The following is a 22730-nucleotide window of genomic DNA, read 5'->3' as shown; positions in this document are numbered from 1 at the left end:
TTAACTGTTGGATTTGATATTTTCCTATGCTTTAACTGTTATCTTGGTTTAACATTATAAAATAGTAGTATGGTTTCATTTTGAACTTTATTGATTTTCGGGTGGTGTTTTATATTTTTAAAGTGATTTTTGAATGACTTGAACATTTTTCATTACTCCCTTCAGTACATAGAGAGAAATGGTATAACTGACCTTGGTCGAGGTCATTTCTCCTTCAACACAAAAGTCAATGTCGGTGAATTCTACGAGGCCAGGGTTGGTGGGGGTGAAAATGTAAGAGAGCGTGTTGTGAGTGACCTTGTTATTTATTTTATTTTGTTATTCTATCTTATTATTTTGTAGTTGTTAATTTTGTAAGTCGTATTAAAAAAAAGTGTATTAAACTTTAATATAAGTTTATTGCTTAAACCAACGGCAAAAAACAATGTTAGCTTTAAGTTAGATATGACTGTTCAATAGAGTAAAAGCTCTTCTCTGTTAAGCTTACTTTTTTCTATCTTTTCACTTAACACTGTCATTCAATATAGTTTGCTAGAAGAAAACCTCCTGTGGTTCTCAAACTTTTGGTGTTGTTGTAAAATTGTATTGTATCAAATAGTTGTAGTCCATTGATGTTGTAAAATTTAAATGAAAATCGCTTGAATGAATTACAAACATTGGGAGACAATCTTGTCTGATATGAAAGTTTTTAGTTTTCCTTAAGGTTTTGTAAACAATATTCACCAGTAAATGATAAGTATCCAAAAAGGACTTTACAGAAGTACTATTTCATAAAGATTTATTCAAATAGGAAATTTGATCAAATTTATGAAGTTAGCATATAAAAAGTTTAACATGAAGTTTTTGTAACTGCTTGACTTTCTAATAACAGAATGATACTTTTATGCATTATCCGCAAAATTGACCCCACAAAATTGACCATGTCTTAAGACCATAAATTACCATATGGCAATAACAAAATTTGTTGTTTGTTATTTTACGAGAATGTTGACCTACGTTGCTATTGTAGGGTTTTGTAAAGTTGACCGAGACAGAGATACTGGACCGTCTCTCTGTGACGGTGAATCGCAGAATGAAGAAAATTGAGAACCAGAAAAAGCGGGAAAAACTGCGTCTGCAGCAGGTGATGGCTAAACAGATCATGGAGAATAAGATGAAAGAGAAGCTTGAACAACAGGGTAGGACAGCCTGATAGCTTTAACTGTAAACCATTTTAATGCACACTTTGAAGTGTTTTTATCCCCTTTGAACATCTTTTTAGGTCCCCCACAATAGTAGTGGGGGACATATTGTTTTTGCCCTGTCTGTTGGTTGGTTGGTTGGTCAGTCTGTCGGTCTGTCTGTCTGTCTGTTTGCGCCAACTTTAACATTTGCAATAACTTTTGCAATATTGAAGATAGCAACTTGATATTTGGCATGCATATGTATCTCATGGAGCTGCACATTTTGAGTGGTGAAAGCTCAAGGTCAAGGTCATCCTTCAAGGTCAAAGGTCAAATATATGGGTCAAAACCGCTAATTTAACGTACACTTTTGCAGTATTTCCATATTCAAGATAGCAACTTGATATTTGGCATGCATGTGTATCTCATGGAGCTGCACATTTTGAGTGGTGAAAGGTCAAGGTCAAGCTCATCCTTCAAGCTCAGAGGTCAAATATATGTGGCCAAAATCGCTCATTTTATGAGTACTTTTGCAATATTGAAGATAGCAACTTGATATTTGGCATGCATGTGTATCTCATGGAGCTGCACATTTTGAGTGGTGAAAGGTCAAGGTCATCCTTCAAGGTCAGAGGTCAAATATATGTGGCCCAAATTGCTTATTTTATAAATACTTTTGCAATATTGAATATAGCAACTTGATATTTGGCATGCATGTGCATCTCATGGAGCTGCACAGTTTGAGTGGTGAAAGGTCAAGGTCAAGGTCATCCTTCACAAGGTCAAGGTCATCCTTCAAGGTCAAACATAATATAGTGGGACATTGTGTTTCACAAACACATCTTGTTAAATTTAAGACCTCTCTTAATAGATTAAAGTTTGTAAGGCTTCATTTCCAACCCTAAGGTACTGATAAGTAGTGAACAGCATAATACCTGAACAGACTGCCAGTTACTAGCATGCTGTTCTGGCTTTATGCTGGTTGTATTGGTATTTTGGACTTGTATTCTGAGCAGGAAATTCAACGGCTTGAGTTATTGATTTTGTTTTTTGTTCTGTATGGGTCTTTACAAGGTTTATTTTGCAAGAGTTTTCAATGTTTTTCTATGAGTTAAGTTGTGAACATGTAAAGAAAAATTTAGAAAGTGCTCATGACATTTGTTTTGGGTGGGATTTTGTTTTGGTTGATGATCAGTTTATTTCACAATAGTGTAGCTTTTCATTCTCTTTATAAATGTTGTCTTCACTGTAGAAGTTATGTTTGACAGAAATGGCGCGTAAAGTAGCTGAGATGCAGTTTGCCAAGCGGGTGCAGAGGGAGCAGCACAAGGAATTAATGAAGCGTGCCAAGCACCTTAAAAGTAGGCCTATGATAAGTAATGATAAAAGTAGGCCTGCAATAAAAAATGTTAAAAACGCGCCTTGATTGAATGTTTAAAAAATTGCAAAAAATGGAAGTGTGTCCATGTGCACATGAACTCAGCATAAAAATACAGTCAAAATGATAATAAATATGATCTGTTAAAGAAAAAATCATGGAAAAGAATATAGTGTACTAACTGTATTGAAAGAATATTACAAAAATACATTTAAAATATGAAATGAAAAGATTTTTGAATTTTTGTTATAATGTCACTAAATTGATGTCCATTTCAAGTTTTATGTCTTATCCCGCTTTACATTATACAGTGTTCCAAACACATTTGCAAATTATGCAATTTAGACGAGTAGAGTAAAACACAAGTAGTTACATTTTCAATGCATTAATTGTTGAATTTTAGTTCAAAAATAATAATCTTACAAATATTTGAACATTCAGTCAGTGTTTTTTGTGTTTTTTTATTGTTCAATGTACAAGTCTGTGTGATATTCATTATTTGAACTGTTGTTTTTATCGCAATCCTTTATTTTCATTTTTGACCAATACACAGTCCTGGAGAAGCGGAAACAACGGGAAATGGAGCGTCAACAACGGGAAGAGCAGATGAGAATGAAACAGGAAATGAGAGCTCATCAGCTGATGGAGGTACATTTAGTTATTATTGATTCAAGGGAGATGACTCCTAAAGGGAATATAAGATGAACATTTTTTTGGAGGTCTGGCTAGCACATTTGTTGAAGAATGGCTTCGCATGGTTCTTGTTTCTGCAGTCAAAACTAAATACATTTATATTAAAGCTTTGATTTAGGCTTTCTCTTGGCTTCCAATGAGTGTAAATTTAAATTATGGCCGTGTTGTCATGGTTACACATGCCGTAGTGTTCATGTTATGCAGCTTCAAGGTAAAGTCGAGTCTTTAAATTTTGATATATACAAATACATTTTTGTTTTGTTTGGTGTCAGCTGATGGTGAATGTATAGATGTGTGAATATGTTTCTGTCTTTTGTGTTCACAGTTATTTGTTCAGCTTTGTTTGTCTTTAATGTGTTTGTCTGAATTAGAAATACTACTTAAAGGGGCCTTTTCACGCTTTGGTACTTTGACAAAATTAAAAAATATTGTTTCAGATTAGCAAATTTTCATTGTAGTTATCATATTTTTGAGGAAACAGTAATACTGAGCATTTACCATCCTCTAAAATATCCATTATATGAATCTTTTGACAATTTAAAAACCTGAAAAATAAAAAGCGTTGCAATGCGAAACGATTGAATAATTTGAAGAGTTCTGTTGTTGTTCTTATATTTTGTGATACTACGAGTATTGCTTATATAAAGTATAAAATACACCTCTCATTGTATGAGCACGGATGGCCGAGTGGTCTAAGCGATAGACTTACTCCAGGGGTGAGTGGTTCGAGCCCACTTGAGTGGTTCGAGCCCAGTTGGGGTTACTTTTTTTTCTTTTAAAATTGTATACTTGTTTTTTTACTGGAGCTTTTTAGATCCAGTGTTATATTTATCAATAAAAAGCATTAAATGACAAACTTCAATACATGCTAAAATCTGTGAAAAGGTCCCTTTAAATTATATTGTATTGATTGAAAAAGTTGTCTTATGGTATAAAAACAAATTTGGTATTTTCTCTACTGTGCTGTGGTTTAAAATTTGCAATATAATATTATGGCATTTTCAATTCCTACCATTAATAGCATCTTTATTAAGTTTTACCTTTGGTCATTACTTTTAGTTTTAACAGACTTTGACATCTTTAATGTACCAAAATTTGGATACACCAGTTGTTCCCTAAAGGCAAAAATTAATGTCAAAAATTAAGAGACACCTTATTGCGTTTACATTCAGATATCCCTGTGTATAATATTACTTGCTGAATGGTGTCAACAAATGATTATGTTCTTATTACTAGTCATGGCCTTTGACACCTTCAAATATGGCACAATACAATTGTAGACTATTTGCCACGCTCAAGATTTGCTATAGATGCATATTGCTCCACGCTCAAGATTCGCAATAGATGCAAATTGCTTTTGATATCTTAACAGCTTATTGGCACTCATTATAACAAACACTAATTTCCTTAAGCATAAGTTTTTCTATAATAATTTAAAACACAAACAAAAATCATTTTGTTTACTTCTCAAAATCATTTGAATTAGATTGTCACTTTAAGGTATGCATGAAACCAGTACACATTCCTACCAATAATTAGCCCAAATAAAGCATATGTAGAAATCGGGTTGTAGAAACACATATGATTTGTCCGCGGATTAACACAATTTTATATAGAATGCACCTGTATGAAAGTTTAGGAGGATTGATAATCGGGGGAAACCTGGGTGTCACAAAAATTGGCATCATGAAAAATAATTATTTTGGCTTGATAAGAAAGCATAAACTTAGCATGTCTTAAATACTTACTGTTTATTACTTAAAGTAATTGTTTTTATAATACTGGTTCCCCATGCCATTATTTATGTCACCATGTAAATTTGAAAAAGGTTAATATTGAATATTATTTACAAGAATAATAATTCTGTGCCAATTATGGTGCAGAATACATGTATATGTAAGATAATTTATTTGTATGTTTTATCCTAGGTAAAGTCTATGAAATGTGATATTTTATTTTATGTGTACATGTTAATGCAATTTTATGTTTTGCTTCTGTTTTTGTGGTTATGAAGTACTGCTTAGTAACATAATTGTTATGCATGTGTAGAAACGTCGACAAAAACAGGAAGCCATAGAAAAGAAGAGAAATGAGAAAGAGTTGAGAAAATTGGAGGTTGGTCCCTTGAGCATTTGTGATCCTCTGTTGTGATCCACATGGCTGAACACTTATGATCCTTTCAAGTGATCCTCGCAGCTGCCTTCACTGTTTCCATTGTATGCACTCAATGACAAAAGAATACATTGTTGTCATATTATATTTAAGAATTATAATATATTTTTCTGTTAATAAAAAAACAGTTAATTTATTTGAGCATCGCAATGAGAAAAAGAGGTTAAATGCATGCTCCTAACTGGATTTTTGAAAAGCAGAGAATTCCTTTAAACCTTTCCCACTCAGAAGCAAAGTGAAAATGGCTATGTGCAAACAGCATTAAACAAGAAGAGCCTGTACTCATCAATGTGTAGTCCCTATAGAACAATACTTTTCTGCACAAACATTCAACCCCATTTTTCCAGAGCGCAGCTCATTTGTTAAAAACATGTCAAATGAAAATTACGTTATAGATGTAGACTTTAGTCATTTTAGTTAAATCTCTTGCCATGAATGTTTTGTTGCTTCAAAAATGAATTTATGTACTTTTTTATACCACCTGGTAGTATCAGATTTAACTGAATGAATTCTTTAAAAAAATGTTTTAGTTTCTATTAAATTCATTGAAGCAGCATTATAACAAGAGATGCATGTATGTTGTGCACGTTCTTCTGACACAATCCCAAGCCGCATGTTTTTCTTTCAACATAAAACCTGTAATAAGTCTTTTCCTTTGCCATATGTGTTTGTTGCACTGTTGTTTTATAGGAGCAAGTCTGGTCATATTGTTTTGTTTAATTTGTTTTTAAAAAAAATTACCTTTACAGAATGCCCTTTAAAACAATGCATAATGCACTTCCTACCTGGCGTAGGTTATTTAATTGAAAAGTATGTCAATCTTATGTAAACAATTTACTGTTTTATCTAGATAACTTTTTATGCCAAAAATATTGTTAATTTCAATATATGGCATGAGAAATTGAAACCACTCACAAAACGACAAAATTTAGTGCCGCAAAAATAAAGTGACATACATTTACTGAAGTGGGCATGGGAAGAGCTATAAAATGTAAGTCATGCTCTACACATGTTTTGTTTTATTAAATAGACACCAATGTTCCGTCACCTTCAAGCTGCTGCAGACTCTGAATATGTATTTCGTGCCATACTACAAAATTCTCATGTAAGAGTGGTTGAGAAGGTGTATTTTGGATAATGTGTGTAAAAGTATTGTAGCTTCTCAAGAAATATTAGCAGATAGAACAGTCTCCAGCTTAACCCTTGATGAATATATATTTTCAATATGCACATTTTGGTTGTTGTTATGCCATTCATTATTTAATTGTGCACAGTTTGTCACTTAATGAGTTAAACATACCCAAGGCAGCGGTGACAATTCTGTGTGTTTCAATCACGACCTTTATATCTGAGCCACGTCAGGGTAAAATTGGTATTGAACCATCAGCGTAGCTCCTTAGGATGTCTGGACCGGAGCTACCCTGTCCCCTAATGTGACTCTATAGCGGACAGGGTAGCACTTGACAAGACTCCACGACTCAGCAAGTGTGTTAGGAGCTCGACTGACCGCATATGGTGTAAGAACCAGTTTTGCATGACTTGGTTCATATGTAATACTTTGTTCTCCCTCTAAGATTACAAATATAGCTGTGAGGTTTATGAGCTGTATGTATGTATCATATTTATATAATCTGTAAAATATAATGCCTCAATGTATACAGTTCAGAAACTTTCTACAAACATTACACACTTTCTCAATCCTAATATACAGTTATAAATGTATGTAAATATATTGATAGGGATAGAGGGATTGTGAAAAAAGAATTCTTATGTTCAAATTTTTAATATCATAAATAATATGTAAGACATTGTACATTATGTAATGTTTAAGCCACTTCATAAAGGCACAAAATACGTTTTTAAAAGAACAACATGTCCCCCTGTCATACTCCTATTTTATAAACAAATGGTCAGATACATGTTATCTGTCCTTAGTTTCTTTTATTTCCACAATACATAAAGTTTGAAGAAAAATATTAATATCACACCGAAAACTGTTTACTGATATGTCAATTTGACCTTGATTTATATTTATGCATAATTAAACATATTGATTTTGATTGAAAACTACATGTACCTGTTTAAGAAGAATATTTAAACCCCCCTCCCTGAAGTGCATAGTACATGTATATGGATTTTGCATGTATATCATTGCTATGACAACCTATTTGACCTTTTACCTTTCAGGAGCGGGAGATGAAACGACAGCAGGTGGCAATGTTGAAAGAGCAGATGAGAATACGACAGGTCAGGCTTCATTCCATTCCACCTTGTTTGTTTTCTTACTTGTAAATGTCCATGAGTAAAAATAATATCATAATGGGTAGGGCTACATTCCACAAAGTTTTAAACTAGGCAATATATAAAGATAATTGCACAGTAACCTTTAGTCTACATAACTGTTTCTTTAACAAGACCCTGTACTTTGTGTAAATTTCATTGTAATGAACAGTAATGTTTTGGAACTTTTTCAGTTTTGTTTGGACTATTAGAAGTATAGAAAATGTGTCACTTGCATGTTTACTGTAAAAATTATTATGTAAAAATACAGCATGAATATGGAACAGTGTATTGAGAAAAATGAAAGTAGATTATAATCTCTATACAATCTCTTTAAAAAAATACTAAGATTGATCAATCTCTTACTTTCTATTAGTATAAGAGCAAGGGCCATACAACATCCTTTGCTAGATTGATGTTCCATCCTTAGGCTAATAACTCAATACAAACATGAATAGTTTCAGTTATGGTTGCAGTGCAGTTGCAATATAATACTGAAATGCAACTTGCCCTCTCAACCCTTTCCCACTCAGAAGCAAAGTGAAAATGGCTATGTGCAAACAGCATAAAACCAGAACAGCCTGCCAGTCACTCGCATTTTGTTCAGGTTTATGCTGTTTGCTGCTCATCACTACCTAAGGGTTGGAAAGAAGCCTTAAAAACTTGAATCTAGTAAGAAAGGTTTTTTATAAATTGAACTTTCCAAGGGACTACAAATGCCTTAAAATACGTTTCTAAGAGGTAAAGGGTAAAAAAAACACATTAGTTGCAAAGTTTTGCTAAAATTGGTTATCTTTATTCACCTGCACCCCACAGGAACAAGAGAGGCGGCGGCAGCACATGATCCTACTCAAGGCCTTGGAACAACGCAAGAAACAAGAGGTATGTAGGCAATGAGCCAGCAGACAACATGGGGGGACTTGAACTTGAGCAGTTTGTTCAGTGTTGTTTGTGCAAGGATTAGAAATAAATTGATTGTAACCTACAACTATGATTGAATACTGAAATTTAAACAAAATATTAGCCAACTGGATCTTTGAGTAGCTTCTGGTTATTTCTCAATGGATATGATTTAAGGCATTATTGGTGTCTACTTTTTAGCTCGACTTTTATATATAAAATATATATAGTGGAGCTATCCTACTCACCCCGGCTTCGGCGTTAGCGTCTGCGTTAGCGTGCAAATGTTAAAGTTTTCGTACTACCCCAAATATTTTCTTTGTCCCTTGACATATTGCTTTCATATTTTCCATACTTGTTTACCAACATGACTCCAACCTTTAAACAAGAGCAGACAACTCTATCAAGCATTTTGTTATAATTATGGCCCCTTTTTCACTTAGAATATGCAGCAAATGGTAAAGTTTGCGTACTACCCCAACTATTTTCAATGTCCCTTGACATATTGCTTTCATATTTTGCATACTTGTTAACCATCATGACACCAACCTATAAACAAGAGCAGACAACTCTTATCAATCATTTTGTTATAATTATTGCCCCTTTTTTACTTAGAATATGCATATTATTGATAAATCTAAGTTAAAGTTTGCGTACTACCCCAAATATTTCCTATATCCTTTGACATATTGTTTTATATGTTGCATACTTGTTTACCAACATGACCCCAACCTATAAACAAGAGCAGACCACTGTATCAAGCATTTTGACATAATTATGGCCCCTTTTACATTTAGATAATTGAACATTTTGCTTAAATTGCCATAACTTCATTATTTATGATCACATTTTATTATAACTTTGACAAAACAACACTTACCTGAATACCACAATGGATTCCACCCAAACAATACCCCACGCGCCTACCCAGGATCCCTTCCCCCCCCCCCCCCCCCTCAACCTCCCCCCATTTTCTTTTAACATCATCTAATAAATTACCACAACCCACATTATACCCCCCTCTCACCCCCCACCCCCTACCCCCCCTATCCCCCCCAATTTTTTTTTTTTTTAAACATCATCTTATAAATTACCACACCCCACATTATACCCCCCTCCTACCCCTCCCCCCCTACCCCCCCCCCATTTTTTTTTCCTTATTTTTTTTTAAAAGATTGTCTAATAAATTATTGAATATGAACAATTTCCCCATGATGGCTTACGTTATACTGTCAAGCACTTGAATAGTCAAAGCACGATCCTCTGACAGCTCTTGATTAGCAGGTCACTAGATCAAAGGTCAAGGTCATGATGACCCGAAATAGTAAAATGGTTTCCGGATGATAACTCAAGAACACTTATGCCTAGGATCATAAAACTTCATAGATACATTGATCATGACTCGCAGATGATCCCTATTGATTTTCAGGTCACTAGGTCAAAGGTCACGGTGACCTAAAGCAGTAAAATGGTTTCCGGATGATATCTCAAGAACGCTTATGCCTAGGATCATGAAACTTCATAGATACATTGATAATGACTCGCAGACAACCTCTACAGATTTTCAGGTCACTAGGTCAAAGGTCAAGGTCACGATGAGCCAAAATAGTAAAATGGTTTCCGGATGAAAACTCAAGAACACTTAGGCCTAGGATCATGAAACTTCATAGGTACATTGATCATGACTCGTAGATGACCCCTATTGATTTTCAGGTCACTAGGTCAGAGGTAAAGGTCAGGGGGGCCCGAAATAGTAAAATGGTTTCCAGATGATAACTCAAGAACGCTTATGCCTAGGTTCATGAAACTTCATAGGTATATTTATCATGACTCGCAGATGACCCCTATTGATTATCAGGTCACTAGGTCAAAGGTCAAGGTCACAGTGCAAAAAAATGTAATCACACAATGGCTGTCAAGGTCATGGTGACTCAACTTATAAAAATGGTTTCCGGATGATAAGTCAAGAATGCTTACACCTAGGATCATGAAACTTCATACGTACATTGATCATGACTAGCAGATGAAATAATGATGAAACTTGACCAGGATGTTTGTCTGGACAATATCTAGGTCAAGTTTGACATTTGGTAAAGATTGAATGAACCGACTCCTCTCAGGTGAGCGAACTAGGGCCATCTTGGCCCTCTTGTTCATGAAATATTAATGATACTTTTTAAACCCCTTCCCCAAAGGTGTAGGGGGTTATGGGAATGCTTTTTAATCGTCAGTCTGTCCCTAATATTTTTGTGTCCACTACAAACTTCCGTAAGACTTATAATAGTTTTTATAAAACTTAACGCCGACTTAAAATCCATAACAATATTCTCCCTCAAACGTTTTAGCCTCCCTTTTCGTGTCCCCGACATATCTCCTTAAGCATTTGAAGGAATTTACCATTATGAAACGTCATTGATATGATCAGACAATATATTGAAAGCATGAGTCAGTCATACTGGCTCAATTTCAAGGCCAAACTTCAAGGTCAAAGGGTTTTAGCATCCATTTTTGTGTCTGTTCAATATTTCCTATGACCTCTAAAAGATTTTCATAAAACTAGCCTTAAATGTTAAGGTCATTGGGACAATAGCTCAAAGGCATGAGTCAGTAATACTGGCGCAAAATCAAGGTCACCACTTAAAGAAACAAAAAATCTGGGCAGGGATATAGCTGTCTCTTAGAATGCCATGTTTTATACCAAGCTGTTGTTTTTTGGTTTATTTTAGGTATCAAGAATGTCAACGCAAGTTGTAGTTGAAAAAAAAGACTGTTCAAAGTGTGTCACTTATTGATTTATAGCAAGCACACGTCTAAATAGCATTTTCCTGGTAGTTTACTGGTTTTAGGGGTAGTATAATCTTGTGAGTCTATTTGTCAGGAACGTGAAAAACAGAAAGAAGAAAAGATGGCTGAGCGAAGACTTCACAGAGAAAGAAAAGAGGTTCACATAACTTTATATCTTTTATTGACAGATACGTCCTTGTTTTGTATTCCATTCTCAGTCTTATGCTTTAAATACAAAAACAGGCATTATTTCATGTAAAGGTATTTTTACATGATAGTGTTTTAAACAAGTTAACAATAAGCAAACAGATTTGATCGCAGATAGAAAATATGATCAGGTATTTTCACCAAAGTACAACTTTAGTTTAGATTTTCCTTATGTCTTATGAGCGTTAAAATTCCAACCCTGAGGGCCCTGTCTGGTTTGCAATAGAGTAAAAAGATGTTCATATTGACTGCTCAGTTGACAAATGTATAATTGTAAACATTGCTTAATGATTAATATTTTATCATCATAATTATAAGCAGAAATATTTAATCTTGCATATAAAACTTGATTAGAAATGTTTACTTTAGTACAACTTGAAGGTTTTTCGCAGAGCTGTTGTTGTTTTCTAAGTGATGTACAGCAGTTCATTCTGACTTCTCGTATCAGTCTCGTTCTGTGAAAACTGGGTTTAATGTATGTGCTTACATAGTCGTCCCAGATTAGCCAGTGCATTTGGTACAGGCTAATAAGGGACAACAATTTCCACTCAAAATGGATTTTCATTGAGAAGATACCTCCTGTTAACAAAAAGTCCCTTTAAAGTTGAAAGCGTTGTCCCTGATTAGCCTGTGTGGACTACATAGGCTAATCTGGGACGACACTTTGTGCACATGCTGTAAACCCAGTTTTCCCAGAACTAGACTAATTTGACAAATGTTGGTTGTTTCATCGCTTGCAGGAGCAGCGGAAGATGGAGTTTGTGTTGGCCAGGGAATTAAAGAAGCCTCGTGAAGACATGGAGCTGCGGGATTTCCAAGCAATGCCCGAGTATCCCAGAATTCCTGGCAACTGTGTTGATGGAGCAGCGATGGCTGACTGTCTCATGTCTCTGGAGTTCATGCATAACTTTGCCAAGCCACTGGGATTTGGTATGTACGCTGGGAATAGTTTTCCTAGTGTGTTTGCTTTTCGGCAAATTTCAACTGATGTAATAAGATATTTGTCAGTTATAAAAACGAAAACAGAGGACTATAAAAATTGAGAAAAAATGAGCTGTCATTTACTTTGATTCCCTTTGTTTCAATTTGTATTTATCCCCTGCAGCAGACCAGTAAGGTTGATTATAGTCAGTCTAACTGGGTCTGTCCTGTCTGTCTGTCCTGTCTGTCTGTCTGTCTGTCTGTCTGTCGTCTGTCTGTCTGTCTGTCTGTCTGTCTGTCTCTGTCCTGTCTGTCTGTCTGTCTGTCTGTCGTCTGTCTGTCTGTCGTCTGTCTGTCTGTCTGTCTGTCCTGTCTGTCTGTTCTGTCTGTCTGTCTGTCGGCTGTCTGTCTGCTGTCGGTCTGTCGTCTGTCTGTCCTGTCTGTCTGTCCTTCTGTCTGGTCTGTCTGTCTGTCTGGTCTGTCTGTCTGTCTGATCTGTCTGTCGTCGTCTGTCTGTCCTGTCTGTCTGTCTGTCTGCTGTCGTCTTCTTCTGTCTGTTCTGTCCTGTACTGTCGTCTGTCTGTCTCCGTCTGTCTGTCTGTCGGTCTGTCTGTCTGTCTGGCTGTCTGTCGTCTGTCTGTCTGTCTGTCTGTCTGTCTGTCTGTCTGTCTGTCTGTCTGTCTGTCTGTCTGTCTGTCTGTCTGTCTGTCTGTCTGTCTGTCTGTCTGTCTGTCTGTCTGTCTGTCTGTCTTGTCTGTCTGTCTGTCTGTCTGTCTGCTTCTGTCCTGTCTGTCTGTCTGTCTGTCTGTCTGTCTGTCTGTCTGTCTGCTGTCTGTCTGTCTGTCTGTCTGTCGTCTGTCTGTCTGGTCTGTCTGTCTGTCTGTCTGTCTGTCTGTCTGTCTGTCTGTCTGTCTGTCTGTCTGTCTGTCTGTCTGTCTGTCTGTCTGTCTGTCTGTCTGTCTGTCTGTCTGTCTGTCTGTCTGTCTGTCTGTCTGTCTGTCTGTCTGTCTGTCTGTCTGTCTGTCTGTCTGTCTTATCTTGTCTTGTCTTGTCTGTCTTGTCTGTCACACTTTTGTGTCCTGTTTTCTCCATGTCTCTTATTAAATTTTAAGGTTTTTCATGAAACTTGCCTCAAATGCTTATGTTTAGGGCCTTAATGGACTTTTCAGACGTTGTGAGTCAGTCATATTGGCCCAAGGTTCCGGTCTTATTTCAAGATCAAAGGTAAAAAGTGTCATAACAAAGGGTAAAATAAAGTACAACTTCATGCCTTATTATTATGCCCCCCTTCGAAGAAGAGGGGGTATATTGTTTTGCACATGTCGGTCAGTCGGTCGGTCTGTCAACCAGATGGTTTACGGATGATCACTCAAGAACGCTGAGGCGTAGGATCATGAAACTTCATAGGTACATTGATCATGACTGGCAGATGACCCCTATTGATTTTCATGTCACTATGCAAAAGTTCAAGGTCACTGTGACTCGAAACAGTTAAATGGTTTCCGGATGATAACTCAAGAATGCTTATGCCAAGGATCATGAAACTTCATAGGTACATTGATCATGACTGGCAGATGACCCCTTTTGATTTTCAGAACACTAGGTCAAAGGTCGAGGTCACAGTAACTCGAGGAGTAAAATGGTTTCCTGATGATAACTCAAGAATAATTGGGCCTTGGATCATGAAATTTCATAGGTACATTGATCATGACTGGCAGATGACCTCTATTAATTTTCTGGTTACTAGGTCAAAGGTCAAGGTCACAGTGACTCGAAACAGTAAAATGGTTTCCTGATGATAACTCATGAATAATTAGGCCTAGAATCATGAAACTTAATAGATACATTGATCATGACTGGCAGATGACCCCTATTGATTTCCAGATCACTAGGTCAAAGGTCAAGGTCACAGTGACTGGAAACAGTAAAATGGTTTCTGGATGATAACTCAAGAATGCTTAGGCCTATAATCATGAAACTTCATAGGTACATTGATCATGACTGGCAGATGAACCCTATTGATTTTCAGGTCACTAGGTCAAAGGTCAAGTTCACATTGACTCAAAACAGTACAATGGTTTCCGTTTGATAACTCAAGAATACTTAGGCCTAGGATCATCACTTCATAGGTACATTGATCATGACTGGCAGATGACCCCTATTGATTTTCAGGTCACTAGGTCAAAGGTCAAGGTCACAGTGACAAAATACGTATTCACACAATGGCTGCCACTACAACTGACAGCCCATATGGGGGGCATGCATGTTTTACAAACAGCCCTTGTTTCATGATTTCCTTGGCATTATTTCATTATTTCCCAACATCATGCCTTATTTCATTATTCCCTCAGACTCAGACAGTCTGCCCACTCTGAGAAGTCTGCAGGATGCTGTCTGCTGCAAGACAGAGGAGGACGCTGAAGAGTTCCTCTCCCTGGTTACCCACCTCCTTAGATACGCCCTTGACGACCCAGGCGTACCCAATCCAAAAGAGGTTAACAGGGTTTCGTTTGCATTACTCAGGATTTTGATTTCTGTTGATTTTTTTTTTCTAACATTTGGCAAACTTGTGTGCAGTACTTTATATAATGATTGCCTTTATTAAGCCTCAGGCCTGAAATTTCTGACTTCATTTTTTTTTGCAAGTAATTATTTTAAACATGAAACACGTAGACTTGGCTTACATGTCCTGTTTACTCTTTGATTTTGTTGCCAGATCAGGGTATTTAGGTTATTTGGTTATAGTATTGTACAGCTGAGAGCTGATTTGAAAATAAATGAGGTAAAAAGTCCAGAAGGACACATATAATACAGGTTAGTAAAATTTAAAATTTAAAAGTGTTCTATAACTTACTGGCCTATACATGAGGTTTAAGCTATACAAAGTCATACATCTTATGACACTATTATTTAGAAGATGTTTGTTGTCATGCGTGCGCAGGCTGTAACAAAGCTGGGTCAGAAGATCACAGACATTGAGGTGACAGACGTGATATTAGCGGAGGTGCTACGTGTGTTCATGGTGGCCAGGAACTGTGGAGAAACAGAGGTCAGAGTCCATGCAGTTATTATTTAGAAGCTATTTTAAGGTGTTGAATTTACAAATGACTTTTTAAAAATTAAATAATATGCCAGTTTTGAATGATTGGTGTTTGTTTGTTTGTAAGTAATTTTTGAATTTTTATATTTATTTTTATTTTCATGCATAATTTAATGAGCAATTCAATTAAAATACTTACATATTATTTTATGCTAAGTAATGAGAGATTTAAATAAAAAATCATTTAGATACAACCTGGTATTGCTCATTGTTCTGAAATAGCATACTATTGTACAAAAATACCTATATGTCTGTATTGCAGCATATAATTACTGATATACCATCCCTATTGAGGCATGTTTTATTATTATGCCCCCCTTCGAAGTAGAGGGGGTATATTGTTTTGCACATGTCGGTCCGTTGGTTGGTCCGTCCACCAGATTGTTTCCGGATGATAACTCAAGAACGCTTTGGCCAAGGATCATGAAACTTTATAGGTACATTGATCATGACTGGCAGATGACCTCTATAGATTTTCAGGTCACTAGGTCAAAGTTCAAGGTCACAGTGACTCGAAATAGTAAAATGGTTTCCGGATAATAACTCAAGAATGCTGACGCCTGGGATCATGAAACTAAATAGGTACATTGATCATGACTGGCAGATGACTCCTATTGATTTTCAGGTCACTTGGTCAAAGGTCAAGGTCACAGTGACTTAAAATAGTAAAATGGTTTCCGGATGATAACTCAAGAATGCTTACGCCTAGGATCATGAAACAATTTAGGTACATTGATCATGACTGGCAAATTACCCCTATAGATTTTCAGGTCACTAGGTCAAAGGTCAAGGCCACAGTGACTCGAAAATGTAAAATGGTTTCCGGATGATAACTCTAGAATGCTTAAGCCTAGGATCATGAAACTTCATAGGAACATTGATCATGACTGGCAGATGACCCCTATTAATTTTCAGGTCGCTAGGTCAAGTTCACAGTCACTCGAAACAGTTAAATGGTTTTCTGATGATAACTCAAGAATAATAGGCCTAGGATCATGAAACTTCATTGGTACATTGATCATGACTGGCAGATGACCCCTATAGATTTTCAGGTCACTAGGTCAAAGGTCAAGGTCACAGTGACAAAAACCGTATTCACACCATGGCTGCCACTACAACTGACAGCCCATATTTTAACTTTATAAAGTATGCTTTTATATTGTAGCTGAGTTAATACCTTTGTAACTTCCCTTTGGGATCTTGTTCTGTAATGTTAGTTTATGTTTAGACTGCTATAACAATAAAGTTAAGTGCACAGAAATGACGCTACCCTCAAGATGCATGTTCTGTTAAGTTACTTTATAAATACTGCTGTTAAATTGCAGCTAAGTGAGAACTTACATAACAACCAGATGGAGGCTTATTCTGTGATTGTATTTATATATACTGCAGTTCAATTGCAGCTAAGTGAGCTATTACTTAACAAACTTATTAAGGCTTGTTCTGTAATATTTTTATAGATAGTACTATTGCATTCCAGCTAACTGAATATCTTTGTAAATACCCCCTGGAGGCTTGTTCTGTAAAGTTACTTTATGAATACTTCACTTACAGAACCGCTAAATGATTACATTGAAAACAACCCTCTGGAGGCAAGTTCTGTAAGGTTTGTTATACATGTTTGATAACCCTCTGGAGGTATGTTCTGTAACATTATTTATAAACACTGCTGTTAAATTTCAGCTAAGCGAGTACCTACGTAACTACCCTCTAGAGGCGTGCTCTGTCTCACAGCGTGCAGCGGTGATAGCGTTCCTGTGTAATGAGCTCAACTGCAGCAAGATGATCACTATGGAGATAGAGAGCCACTTGGAAACCATGGCGGACATACGCCGCGACAAGTGGGTCATCGAGGGAAAGCTGCGAAGGTGGGTTGTTATGGGATTATTATAAGGAACTTTAAATTGCTTTTTGGTTATGATTGTGAAATGTTTCAGTCAGGAAATATATGATTTTTAAATCATTACAAAGTTATTTTTTGCTCTGCAAATAAGAGTAAATTATCAAATAATCAGAACATTTGTGAAGTGATAAATATTTCAGGTAGAAAAAAGATAGCTCTAATTTTAAAATAATTAAAAAGTTATTTTTGCTTTGAAAGAAGAGAAACTTATAAAATATTCAGAAAATTTAAGATGTATTGGTTTAAGTGTACATTTAGCTACATTATTGGGGTGAAATTTCTGAAGCTAGTTCAGACAATCCAAGGTTCTGGTATTATGGTCTTTTTCTGTCCTATTATCTGCTTCATTTGCATCAAAATCTCTCTAATATGATGTCCGTACTGTCTGCACAGGTTGCGTGTGCTGAGGAGCAAGAAGTTCAAGCCTGCAGCCAAGCCTGGGGGTGGGGAGGGGGAGGTTGGTGGGGAGGACAGTGTGATGACCTCCATCAGCAAGCAGAGTGATGAGGAAGAGGAGAAGGATGAGAGTGGCAATGAGGAGGAGCCCTTCAATGAGGCTGAAAATGTATGTCAGTTTAGCTTGTTTGGAGTCCTAGGTTGATTGACACAATCTTTAGTGTGTGGTTTTAAAAGACTCTTTGAAGTCTTAGGCTTAGAGACACTCTCCTGTCATAGGCTTATAAGCAATAGGCTTAGAGATACATTCTTAAGTCATAGGCTTATAAGCAATAGGCTTAGAGATACATTCTTAAGTCATTGGCTTATATGCAATTTGCTTATAAAGACAAGACACTGTTATGTCTTAGGCTTATAAGAAATAGGCTTAGAGAGACATTCTTAAGTCATATGCTAAAAAGCAATAGGCTTATAGAGACATTCTTATGTCATAGGCTTATAAGCAATAGGCTTAGAGATACATTCTTAAGTCATAGGCTTATATGCAATAGGCTTAGAGATACATTCTTAAGTCATAGGTTTATAAGCAATAGGCATATGGAGTCATTCTTAAGTCATAGGCTTATAAGCAATAGGCATATGGAGTCATTCTTAAGTCATAGGCGTATAAGCAATAGGCTTAGAGAGACATTCTTATGTCATAGGCTTAAAAGCAATAAGCTTATGGAGTCATTCTTAAGTCATAGGCTTATAAGCAATAGGCTTATGGAGTCATTCTTAAGTCATAGGCGTATTAGCAATAGGCTTAGAGAGACATTCTTATGTAAAAGGCTTATAAGCAATAAGCTTATGGAGTCTTTCTTATGTCATAGGCTTATAAGCAATAGGCTTAGAGAGACATTCTTATGTCATAGGCTTATAAGCAATAAGCTTATATGGAGTCATTCTTAAGTCATAGGCTTATAAGCAATAGGCTTATGGAGTCATTCTTATGTCATAGGCTTATAAACAATAGGCTTATGGAGTCATTCTTAAGTCATAGGCTTATAAGCAATAGGCTTAGAGAGACATTCTTATGTCATAGGCTTATATGTTATAGATTTATAGAGACACTCGTATGTATTTGGCTTATAAGCTAAAGGCTTAGATAGACATTCTTCAGTCATAGGCTTATAAGCAATAGGCTTATAGAGACATTCTTATGTCATAGCCATAACAAAAATCTTAGGTCTTAGATTTATTGAGAAACTTTAGTCTTATGCTTGCAGTGAAAGTCTCAAATCTATGGCTCACAGAGATGGTCGTAAGTCCAAGGCTTGTAGAGACATTCAATTGTCTACTCATGATAAAAAACCCTTTGGCTTAAAGTGCCACCCTTTATGCTTAGTCGTATGCTCATAGACACACTTTCATGTCATAAGCTTATGCAGACTTATGGGCTGTGCTCTGTGAAAGGGGGGTTTAATGCATCTGCGTAAAGTGTCTTTCCAGATTAGCTTGTGCAGTTTGCACAGGCTTATCAGGGACGACATTTCTGCTTTTATGTTATTTTTCATTAAAAGAAAGTCACTTTTTAGCAAAATTCCAGTTTATGCGGAAAATGTCGTCCCTGATTAGCCTGTGCGGACTGCACATGCTAATCTGGGACAACACTTAACCCACATGCATTAAAGCAAACAAAACAGATATAGATATCTTACAGAGAAAAAAGAGGCCAATGAAAAATATCCTGTACATGTTATGTTTAATAGGCTGAGGATGATCCGACAACACTGGAAGAGTGCCAGAAACAGATTGAGAAGCTTCAGAAGCAGCATCTGCAGCATCGCGAGAAAGTGTTCACGGAATCCCAGCATGTGCGCGCCACCGATCTCGGGCAGGACCGATACAAGCGTAACTACTGGATACTGCCACATGTGGGTGGGGTGTTTGTTGAAGGGATGGAGTCAGGGGAAATTAAAGGCATTGTCATGCCAAAGTCTAGAAGCGAGCGATCGGATTCGAAACTGATGAAAATTGAGGTCATTGGAGAGAAGACTGAAAAGAAGGGCATTGCTTTGTTGGAGGATTTTGCGGAAAGGAAGGCATTTGAGATAAAGATGGAAGTAGAGGACATGAAGGCGGAAATTGTGAAGGAAATGCCAGTAGAGGAAAAGCATATCAATGGTGTGATCAAATTTAAGAAAAACTTTATTAAATCAGAGGAAAAAACAACAGTGAAGTTAGAAATGGGAAAAGATTCAGAAAATTTGCAGAAAGCAATTGTCAAGGATGAAATTAAAACAACCGACATTCCACAGGAAATGAAACCTCTATGTAATGGTGATCTGCCAAAGAGCTCCAATAAACTATTGAATGACCTAACCCAACCTCATTGTAACTCAGGAACGGACGAACAGGTCAAGTCGCCCACTAAACACGTCGAGCTAAAGATTCCAAGTATCAAGTCTAGTGCAATAGAGGAAACAGAGAGAACCAGTGTGGTCGCAAATGTGACTAGCTCTGACTTACTATCATCATGTGCTAAGACATCTAAACTGAGTGAATACAGAGTGTCGTCAGGAAATAGTAGTATAAACTGTGACGCAAGTACTGCTTTAAAGTTCATTTCTTCGCTCTCAGATATGTCATCCTCATATTCATCCTCCCCTGCCTTTACCTCATCCTTGTTCACAAATACCTCATTATCAGATCATGTGACTAAGTCGACCAATCACAATTCATTTCTTCAGTCAACGCCCCGCCCTCCACCGGCCCATTCTCATGACACCCCACCTCATAGGGAACGGAAACATAGTTTTATGAGCATAGACTCCATTCTGGACAAAACCCCAGTTTCTAGTCATAGTGACATGTTGTCACAGCATGGCGCCTTGCCTGTTAACCCATTTGAGACCATGTCTCACAAGAGTGTTGATGATTCTGAAAAATCTGAGATGGGGCCATGGTTCAGTCTGTTGCCACGGCTACCATGTGATGACATGTCACTCACGCGGGGACAGCACTCGTCTGGGTTGCTTCTGTCGCCATTTTTGTCTCAACTGCCATTCCATCCTTTCTCGTGTAGTCCAACTTACTCGTCATTCCAAATGAGTCCACTCATGACAACTACGGCCGCAATCAGTAAGACATTGTCGTGTGTCTCGTTGTCGAGTGTGACCCAGTCTGCCAGTGATACGTCTTTCAAGAAGCCAGAACCAGTCAGCTCTAGTCAGAATTCCAACCCCAACCCAGCAGATGTTCTCAAAGCCTACCAAGGGGAGGCACAACCTATACCAGAAGGTATTAAACACTAGTAGTTCACTTTTATGTAGATTATAGGTTTCAGTTTAGTTTTTTTAACTTTGAACTTTTTCATATTTGATGACATTGTTCTGAAAACAGTGGCCTGCATTACAATTTCTTAAAATAACACTCCGTCATTAATTTCAAATATGTGGAGACTTAAAAACATTTAACTCAATTAAAAAAATGAATTATTTGAATTTAATTACAAGTTGGTTGTGGTTGCTTTGTTGGTTGCAAACAATGGTTGTTTTATAGTTATCCCCACGCTTTTTGTAAAAAAGGTGGGGATATTGTGGTGATCTCCGCCGTCCGTCCGTCCGTCCGTCCGTCCGTCTGTCCGTCCGTCCTGGCCACTATCTCCTCCTACACTAAAAGCACTAGAACCTTGAAATTTACACACATGGTAGCTATGAGCATATGTGCGACCCTGCACTATTTGGAATTTTGATCTGACCCCTGGGTCAAAAGTTATAGGGGTTGGGGTGGGGCCGCGTCAGAAATTATCACTCATTTTTTTAGGTTATTTTACATTTACTTCTTTATTTCTACACCGATTCACTTCAAATTGATACTGGACCTCACCTATGACAATACGGTCAATCTCAACCATGCATGGCCCCATTCCCAACCCTGGGGCGCCCCGCCCACATAGGCCACACCCACCAAAAATTTCCATTTACTATAATTTTTTCATTTCTACACGGATTCACTTCAAATTGATACTGAACTTTTGTTACGACATTAGGGTCAATCTCAACTATGCATGGCCCCAATCCCAACCCTGGGGCGCCCGCCCACATAGGCCACACCCACCAAAAAATTCCATTTACTATAATTTTTTCATTTCTACACGGATTCACTTCAAATTGATACTGAACTTCTCTTATGACATTAGGGTCAATCTCAACTATGCATGGCCCCATAACCAACCCTGGGGCCCCGCCCACATAGACCACACCCACCCAAAATTGCCTTTACTATAATTTCTTCATTTCTACACCGATTCACTTCAAATTGATATTGAACTTCTCTTATGACAATACAGTCAATCTCAACTATGCATGGCCCCATTACCAACCCTGGGGCGCCCCGCCCACATAGACCACACCCACCCAAAATTGCCTTTTACTATAATTTCTTCATTTCTACACCGATTCACTTCAAATTGATACTGAACCTCTCTTATGACAATACGGTCAATCTCAACTATGCATGGCACAATTACCAACCCTGGGGCGCCCTGCCCACATATGTCACACCCACCCAAAATTGCCTTTTACTATAACTTCTTCATTTCTACACCAATTCACTTCTAATTGATGATGAACTTCTCTTATGACAATACGGTCAATCTCAGCTATGCATGGCCCCATTACCAACCCTGGGGCACACCTAGGTCAAACATTCGGCGTGGGGATACGCGTCGGCCTCTGCCGCGCCATTTCTAGTTAATCATATGGTTGTGTTTGTAAATTATTACCTTGATACCAGAAGCAGGTTTTATTTGTTTTTCTTTAGAAATAAGTTTATTTACTTTACAAGTGA

The 22730-nt window shown here is 37.1% G+C and overlaps 1 protein-coding gene across 1 annotated transcript in view; it reads left to right on the top strand.

The window, feature by feature from the left end:
* Positions 1-22730, top strand: part of LOC127860464 (bromodomain adjacent to zinc finger domain protein 2B-like) — a 232918-nt gene that overhangs the window by 195560 nt on the left and 14628 nt on the right. The window contains 15 exon segments of the mRNA XM_052398546.1: positions 166-288; positions 1010-1178; positions 2432-2524; positions 3095-3189; positions 5284-5349; positions 6437-6511; positions 7594-7653; positions 8503-8568; positions 11465-11527; positions 12318-12507; positions 14850-14992; positions 15413-15547; positions 17282-17466; positions 17895-18066; positions 19649-21179. Coding sequence (XP_052254506.1) covers positions 166-288; positions 1010-1178; positions 2432-2524; positions 3095-3189; positions 5284-5349; positions 6437-6511; positions 7594-7653; positions 8503-8568; positions 11465-11527; positions 12318-12507; positions 14850-14992; positions 15413-15547; positions 17282-17466; positions 17895-18066; positions 19649-21179 — 3166 coding nt within the window.

The sequence above is a fragment of the Dreissena polymorpha genome, chromosome 15, assembly GCF_020536995.1.
Source record: "Dreissena polymorpha isolate Duluth1 chromosome 15, UMN_Dpol_1.0, whole genome shotgun sequence".
NCBI classification, from domain to species: Eukaryota; Metazoa; Mollusca; class Bivalvia; order Myida; family Dreissenidae; genus Dreissena; species Dreissena polymorpha.
Note: the sequence above shows the minus strand (reverse complement) of the source record. Positions and strands in the feature narration are given on the sequence as shown.